At 45.7% G+C, this 8,951-nt stretch overlaps 1 protein-coding gene across 1 annotated transcript; it reads left to right on the top strand.

Annotated features, from left to right (window-relative positions):
• Nucleotides 1-981: 981 nt before the first annotated feature.
• Nucleotides 982-2,728, top strand: LOC124487504 (diencephalon/mesencephalon homeobox protein 1-A-like). The gene is made up of 4 exons (XM_047049886.1): nt 982-1,135; nt 1,338-1,516; nt 1,708-2,125; nt 2,278-2,728. The coding sequence occupies exons 1-4, from the start codon at nt 982-984 to the stop codon at nt 2,697-2,699; spliced, it is 1,173 nt and encodes a 390-aa protein (XP_046905842.1). The 3' UTR covers nt 2,700-2,728.
• The last annotated feature ends 6,223 nt before the right edge of the window (nt 2,729-8,951 follow it).

Below are 8,951 nucleotides of genomic sequence, written 5' to 3'. Positions count from 1 at the left end.
GTAGACGCAGATTTTACTTTCACTATTAGGGCTAGGCCTAAATGATTCGTAAAAAATAGAATAAAGCCACAGGTCAAAGACCTATCTTTTTACAGCGTTTCTGTTAACTCTACAAAGTAGCCTAGCCTTCAATTGTATACAAATAACCGATATCAAGCCCTTACGTTCACTGAAATAACCTGTAGGCATAGGCTACACAAAACATAGGCTGTTCCTATAGGTCAACTATTTCAGATGAAAAATAAGCTTAACTATAGGCTGTTTCGTTCAGATATGACTGCGCATTCTTAGTCTTAAATTGGCCAGGTTATTGTGTTTTTAGACCTAATCATAAAGTTGTTGTCAATTTTAAGTTATCAGGCTTTAGCCTAATAAAGCACATTATTTCTAATCTTGATTGGGCTCATTTGAATTTAGTCCATTGTTACTCACCAAATTAGGCCCTTATAATTACCAAACCAATAGCCTACCCTAACGGAAAAATAACCTAATGTAAGACAATGCACTGGAAGCGTGTAGGCTATTTTGTGGGACCAAATATCAAAATATTTCTAAGTTCAACTTGAACCTATTTCAAGTGGGCTATAAACTTCAGTATCAACGTTAGGGTTGAGATAACGCGTGAACTAATAAGTAATTCATGAGGACCAGCGCCGGGAGGGAGTTCAACAACCCCCAGGGATTTGGTGGTTAAATAGCCTTTCGGCGGCTCTACTGTGATATGCTGTTTTTAAGATCATTGATTCATATCATATGTTTTTTTTAAACGCTCACATTACACAGGTAGCCTATTATATGTTCACCTGTTGCATCCGTGAGTTTATTTATTTAGCTAGACTTTATTAATGTATATGCCTAATGTTATAATCAATTACCATGGTTTTAGTAGTAGCTTACAATAAAAAATAAGCAGATTTTTATGCTATTATGTAAATAGTAACAAACACCCTTTGCCCTCTTTTTTTGTAGGGAGAGTTCGTCATGCAGCACTATGGAGTGAACGGGTATTCGCTCCACGCAATGAATTCCCTGAGCGCTATGTACAACCTTCACCAGCAGGCGGCGCAGCAGGCCCAGCACGCACCCGACTACAGGCCGTCAGTGCATGCGCTCACTCTAGCGGAAAGACTTGCTGGTAAGAACTGTTTGCACATTTATTGTCGTTTTCTTGTTGCAAAAACATTTCTCAGTAGCCTATATGATGGGTCGATGATTATATCCTCTTTTGTAGGAAATAGCGTTTGAAATCTGATTTGGATTAAGTAATTCGAGTCCATGACCTGTGCCTCAATTAAATTGGCCATGTTTCTTTTTTCTCAACGGCTGCACATTTCAAGACATTATCCTCGAGGCCCGGTATGGCTCCCAGCACCGAAAGCAGCGGCGCAGTCGTACGGCATTCACTGCCCAACAGCTAGAGGCCCTAGAGAAGACCTTCCAGAAGACCCACTACCCTGACGTGGTGATGCGTGAGCGCCTGGCGATGTGTACCAACCTGCCCGAGGCCCGTGTGCAGGTAAGAAACTCCTTAGGGCGATGTACAAAATAGTTTGAAAGATACTACAAGTACAACAAAGTTTATATATAAGTTAACGTTTTCCTAATTGCTCTGTGGTCTCCTCTGTGGGCCTCAATCTAGCCTATTTTCAGGTAATATGCATCAAAAAATATTTGTCAAAATAAAGGTACATTTGATCTGTTGCAAAGGTGTGGTTCAAGAACCGACGTGCCAAGTTCCGCAAGAAGCAACGCAGCCTGCAGAAGGAGCAGCTGCAGAAGCAGAAGGAAGCTACAAATGACGGCTCCCAGGAGGAGGGCAAGACAGAGACGCTGGCGGCTACACCGGCGGTCCCCGAAACCCGCGTCCCGTCTCCCCCCTCCTCCTCCTCCCTGTCCGACGCCGAGCGGCTGGCCACGCAACCCCAGCCTGGGGAGATGAGCGTGGAGGTAAACGTCACCTCCCCGGAGCCCTCGGACAGCGAGTCTGCCGTAGAGGACAACTGCGAGCGGGAGGAGGAGCTGAGGGAGGAGACCAGGCCGGACATGAGGGAGGAGTCGCAGGCGGAAGCGGGGCAATTGCCAGGAAATGGGTCCCCGTCCTGCAAACGCCTCAGTCCTACACCAGGTGAGAGCTCCCTTTTCAATAACGGGGAACCACATTTCAAAAAAGAAATAAAGAAATACTCTGCTTTACCTTTAAAAGGTATGTCAAAAAATCATAAAGTATGTGTACTTTCAGTTGACATTGTTGTTGACAAAACTTTATCTTTGTGCCAGACTCTCCGCTAGGCTCCCCCTCCCTCCCTTCCTCCAGTGGTGTGAGCAGCAGTGGCCTGACCCAGAGTAACTCCTACGCCTCCTCCCCTCTCAGCCTCTTCCGCCTGCAGGAGCAGTTCCGCCAGCACATGGCAGCCACCAACAACTTGGTCCACTACCCCTCCTTCGACATGGGCACCCCAACACCCCCGCTGCCCTACCTTGGTATGAACGTCAACATGCCGCCCCCCCTTGGCTCCCTCCCCTGCCAGTCTTATTACCAGTCCCTGACCCAGGCCCAGCAGGTGTGGAACAGCCCCTTGCTTCAGCCACCAGGCAGTTTGCCAGGCAGCCTCAACAGCAAGACGACAAGCATTGAGAACCTGCGGATGAGGGCCAAGCAGCATGCAGCCTCCCTGGGCCTGGACACGCTACCTAACTGAGTAGCGTAACTCGCTACCCCTCCCCCCCACCCCCCGGCCTGCTGGCCCAACCAGCAAGAAGTGACCCCCCCCCTGCACCACGACTGACCTCATAACTACAAGGACATGAACTCAGCACTGGGACTCTATGGACATACTACAATACACTATGATATGGAAAAGAATTGATGCCGTCACAGTTATCAGCTTGGGAATGTTGACTTTGAATAGTTATCAGAATTCTGTAAACAGGACACTGCACCTTCCTTCTGGTTTAGATGCATATGTCAACACATGCTTTCCCACCGTCATTTACCCGTGTTTGGTGGATACCCCTCCAACCTGAATATCATCAGAAATAGCACTAGAGGCGACAAGCTTTGCATGCATCCTGAAAGAAGGATTACAGCTGAACAAACATGAAAACAAAAAGACAGGTGAAGGATGACCCTGGCCACATCAGTCACTTGCAGGTCCGATTCGGTCTCAAGACCCACAATGCACTATAACTATGCCTCGTTGCTTTGTATCTTTGCAAGACCACCTGCAAGAATCCATTCAGTGTTGTATATATCCCCCTGTGTTTGTTCCCATATGCCTGGTTAGTGAGTGAATCCATGTCTCCTTTAATGTTAAGGATTTAGAAAGAATCAACCTATTTTCAAACTGTTACATCGTGGCTTTATGCAAAAGGACGGTGGAATGTTCCAATCCCTGTGGGGGAAAAAAGAGAATTAAACAATATTCCATGGAACCCTGATGAGCCTACATGAAGATGTTGAAAACAAACCTGGTTATTGTTATCTTCGCTTAGAAGCCAGACTCTTCTGACTCCTATATTGGCACTACCCAAATCTTACCGAAACAACAGCATAGGAGTTTGGTACAGCATACGTAAAAATGGCACCCTGGCTGAAGCTAAATGTACTTCATCAATGTAGATCCCAGACATGTATTTCTCAATTGTTTACCTAAATGTGAGTAATTTATCTGTTTAAATGCAAGGGAATAAACCACAAATATAAAGTAGACCGAATGCTTTATTTTATAATATGATAGAATTTATTGTAATGCACGGGGGGGAAATGCAGTGTCAAATTCCATAGCCAAAAGTTGGACAGCCTTACAAGTCTTGACGATCTCAGAGGGGCGAGGATGATTTGTGGTTTGCTACCAGGTGAACCGGATCAGGTCAGAGGGCTGATTGGCTCCTGAATCGGGACATATCCAACCACACCCCTACTGTGTAAGATCGCCACTACAGCAGCAAATCAGGCCTACCGCAAGAACGGACACACACTCACCACACTCCATATTCATAGTGTATGTGCACACACACTCTTACAACCTCCTTAATTAGGTTGAGAGGCAACTGTAGGAATTAAATTAAATGATAATATGTAAACTTTTGGTCATTTAATGACAACCATTTCACTTTTTAAAATGCTCAAGCAACGGCAAGGCCATCTTACGAAAGAAACAATGTTATGATTATTGTTATCACATTGTATGCCATGTAACAGTTGAGTCGATGCACATCGCTAATGGACCCACATCTCAACACAGGCACAAACACATACACGCTCTCTCTCTCTCTCTCTCTCTCTCTCTCTCTCTCTCTCTCTCTCTCTCTCTCTCTCTCTCTCTCTCTCTCTCTCTGTCTGTCTGTCTGTCTGTCTGTCTGTCTGTCTGTCTCTCTCTCTGTCTGTCTGTCTGTCTGTCTGTCTGTCTGTCTGTCTGTCTGTCTGTCTGTCTGTCTGTCTGTCTCTCTCTCTCTCTCTCTGTCTCTCTCTCTGTCTCTCTCTCTCTCACACACACACACACCACAAGCCCTGCCACTTGTTCACCCAATGCAGAGTAACTAATCCTAAATGAAATGACTGAAGAACAGTGTCAAGCTCCAAAGAGTCCCCAATCCCCCTCCACTCCCCCTTTCCCCCCTGTCAGCCAAGGTTTGGCTCCACCGAAACAGAATGCTTTGCCATAAGAAGATTACCTTTGGTTGGGATATTGATGGATTAAGTAAGAATAGAATAAGATGAAATAGAACTGAAAGGGTTCCTAGAGTCAGCAAATTTCAGACACCTGTTTTTATCCCCTCTCTACCTCTTACTGTTCTCCGCAACCCAGAAGAGCAGGATCCTTATCCTGCTTCAAATGGGAGATTGCAACTTAGAACACATCACTATAATAACAACTTTCCTAAAATGTAAAAAAAAAAAAAAAAAAAAAACTTTGGATGTTGTCAATAAATGTTAAAGCCTGCTCATGCTGTCATAGGTTTCCACATTGTGTGTGTGTTTGTGTCAGAGTGTGTATGAATTTGGGAGTATGTGTGTGAACCTGGTAGTGTATGCCTGGTGTACGTGTGTGTGTGTGTGTGTGTGGATGGTGCTAAGCCGCTGAAGGTTTCCAGGAGCTCTTTGATGTGTATCTGGGCAATGCGCTATTAGAGGGATTTTCCTAGTTGACAGCTTGGAGAATGTGTGGAGGAATTGCGATGCCAGCAGGCTAAAAGAATGCTGGAAACAGGATTAGGATCATATTCTGGCAGCGCCTGTCACTTCATCAATGGGCTAAGGTTTCCTCAGTGACAGCCCTCCTTCTCTGCCCCGGCTAAAACCTTTAGTGGGACCATAAAGGGGGTGAAAACAATGATTGAATAGTGTGCTATGATTTCTGTGCTGGGCTTGCTTGGGGGCCATTGTGTTGGGAGGTCTGAGGGGTGGTGGTGGTGTGGGGGGAGGGGGTCGATACAGAGGGAGGGGCGGGGGTATAGGGGAGACAGAATAGGTTGGGGGACAGTGGGGTGAGTGGAGGGGGGGGGGGGGGGCGGGGTGCTGGCCTGGGTGAATGACTGTTCTTTCTGGGAAGTTTACACCCAAATCCTGTTGGCTTTGCATGGAGGGGCTACAGGGAAAGAAGCATGGTGTTCCCCTAAGCGAAAACAACAGCCACCTAAGAAGCAGGTGGAGAAGGAGGAGGATTTGAACAGTGCCCTGTGATTGCCATGTCTGTAAGTGGATTCCCTGGTGGTTTCCCTGTATATAATTTCCCCCGTAGTGATGGGGTTAGGCACCGTTTGTCTCTACTGTCTGGGGAAGCCCCATTGCCACCGCGCTGCAGCTAAAGCCAAGCATGTCCGTCATGTCCATCATGTGACGCTGGTAAAGGCCTCAGTGGTTGGGAGACATTATTGGTGCATACAAGTTGAAAGGATAAAGCAGTACAGTAGATAAAATGCTTCTCACATTTTCCACTCTTTGGCATTGTGTTGTAAAAAAAAACATATTCTCCCAACTCTCCTAACAGCATGAGTATTTTCCTGGGCTGTTCGAGGCTGTTTCTCTCACCAGGGTCTAGGGTGGTCTCATCCAACAGTACTGGTAATGAGTAAGGCATGTGCTGAACCTGCTACCTCCAGTATGGAGCAGCAAACTCCATAGCTCCCCTTCTCCAGCAGCACAGCTAACTCCACAGTCTGCTCACCCATGTGAAACAATACTTTCACAATGCAGCAAGAGTTGGCGACAAGTTATATAATTCCAAGAATTACAGGCCAGCATGCAAATGTTAAATCCCCCTCTCTTTCTCCAGAGAAGTGGATGAGACAGGACTATATCTGCAGGCTTCACTCTGGCTCCTCAGCTTTGTGTGGCAGAGACGCTCTCCTTTCTCCCCCTGACTTGGGTGATAATCCTGACACGCACTGTCTGCAATTTTTACTGTACGTGTTTAAGCGCATTTGCAGTGCATTTATCTCTCCAATGTAAACCAATTTGGCTATAAGGGCCGTGGGCCAAGCAAGCCCTCGGAGGGAAGAAAGGAAAAGAAACTCAAACCCAGCAGATGTGTATGGAGGGAAGATGGTGAGGTGGTCTGAGGGGGGTGGGGTGGGGGGGTGGGGTGGGGCGGCATTGATGAACGCCTGAAAGTAGCAGCAAAGAGAAGCGGAACCATCCGGAAAATAGTGTCCCTTGTCCGGAGGGTAAGCTTTTCAAATTTAGGATAGGGGGCCCTCAAAGCGGCTAGAACCTGGATCACGGAATTGTTGAGTCACAGAATCTGAGCAAATCATTGGAAGCTCCCAACTAATCCTGTCACAGAGAGATTGGTAGGCATACATTACAGATCCCGGCCCCATAGAAAAAGCCTGGTGCCTGCTGCATTGACAGGCTTCCTGTTTGATACCGCCTGTACACCTGTATCAGCTGTCTGCTAATCTCCCATTGCCTTCCCCCTACTCCACAGCATGCTAGCTTTCTCATCGGGCACTAATGGCTGGTAAAATGGACCAAAGTCCCTAAAAGCTGTCAATCTTCTTCCCTCTCATGTCTCCTAGAAGTATCTCTTTGGTTGCAGAGGCAGAACTCATCACTTTTATTACGTGAAGGCAGGGGTCCCGCTGTGATAGACATTACTATCTTCAATCCTACTGCATTGTAAAGACTACAGGGCTCCCTGGCCCCTGAAATGGCACATTAAGACAGAATCATCCTAGTTTAGTTGGGGCGATATCGACTTTTATTTGTTTGCACCCAAGCAGGGTGTAGATATGTTGGGATGGCTTTTGAAGTACCCGACCTTATAGCCTGAGGTTCCTGTAAATGAGGTGTTTGCTGCTCTTACCAATGAGACGTTTCAAGAGATGAGGGACCTGCCAGCATTCTTAGATGTTCCATGCTGTAGACATCTTGGAGATGATTGGTTGAGCCTGCCCCCGACATCCACTGACTTCCTCTTTCCCAGCCCTTTTTTTATCTCAATCGTTATCAAAGTCTTTTCGTAACACAAAAACTTGTGTAAAGGTCATCCTTAGGGCATGTATAAAAGTTATTTACAAATATTTACACTCTGGGCTCAGAGATGGGGTACTACCTCTTACATACAGCATTGTATTTATTGTACAGCATGTGAAATGCGCCACCAACAGTAACAACTGTTGCACTAATATTTAGCAATAACTGATTACACAGTTTAATCGGTGGAAATGGGTGCATGTGTTTAAGTCACTGCCAATGTATGCTGAAAAACCACAGGGATTTGCGAACAATGTCAAGTTTCTCAGAAGACCAGGGTTTCTTCGCTACTTCTTAATGCTTAATGCTCCCTGACTGAGTGGCACAGCCGGAGCCAGTCTCCTCTCTCCATGTGCCTCAGATAATGCTAATAACGACCTCTCAATTTAAACTCTACTCCTCGCCTAATGTGTCCTCACTCCAACACACAGGTCCACATCTCCATTCAATAATGGAATAGCGAAGATGGCATGGGAAGTCGTAATGGGAAAACAAAACACATTGTCCCTAATGGCCTCCTATCCCGGGAGAGTTCAAAAAAATTAAATTTATGTAAAACCAAATGAAACACATATTTACAATACTTGAGGGTAAACACACGATGCAGACATGGTGCAGTGGCCTTGCCGATGGAAGCGCTATGTGTCATTAGGTCTCTCTATCACAGTCGCTGTAATGGAGCCACCACAGTCATCACTCAAAAGTGCATCAGAATTGATCTCCACTCATACAGTATATGGCACGGAGGTGGAACAGAGAGAAAGGGGGCCAAAGGCAACATAGGAAGGGAAGACCTGGATCAGCTAAAGGTCGAGCAACCTTTTATTGAACAAAATACACGTTTTCAACAGTTTATAGTTTTGGATAAAAAATGAATACACTTTTGCTACAGTATTTTAATACCAGACACACACACACACATACATATGCCTTCATCTCCAGTAAGTACTACAGGATAAGTGTGAAAGATGAAAGTGCATAAGAGCATACTAAACACACATTTCTAGTGAGATTACAAGAGACTACATGTAAGAGAAGAGAAGACGGAGAGATCGTGAGTGAAGCCACAGAAATGAGTGAAATGAAATATTGCAGGTGGGAGATCAACAGTCAAAAATGTGAACTTGAGAAAGCACAGTACCACGAGCCCACAGAAAAGATTGAAAAGCCGTGTGCAAACAGGGAACCATTGTTAAGATACCATCATAAGTTACCATTATACCCATCTGATACCTCATGCATGAAGGGGTGTGTGCGTGTGGGGGTGCAACAGAGCCAGACTACATCTTAATTTTCAGGCTTGTTTGACACGAGGCGCAAGGTACCTCTTAGCCAAATGAAAGAGCTAATACAATTCCTCCTCATGATGTACTCTCACCTGTACATTACTTTGGCTGAGGAATAACTAGTGACAGTGATATAGTGAAAATAGAATGGTAGTTTCCATTGGGCTGGGTTATTCAAATGTTCACCC

Source organism: Hypomesus transpacificus, chromosome 26 (assembly GCF_021917145.1).
Source record: "Hypomesus transpacificus isolate Combined female chromosome 26, fHypTra1, whole genome shotgun sequence".
Classification (NCBI taxonomy): Eukaryota; Metazoa; Chordata; class Actinopteri; order Osmeriformes; family Osmeridae; genus Hypomesus; species Hypomesus transpacificus.
This window is presented reverse-complemented; position numbering and strand designations above follow the sequence as displayed.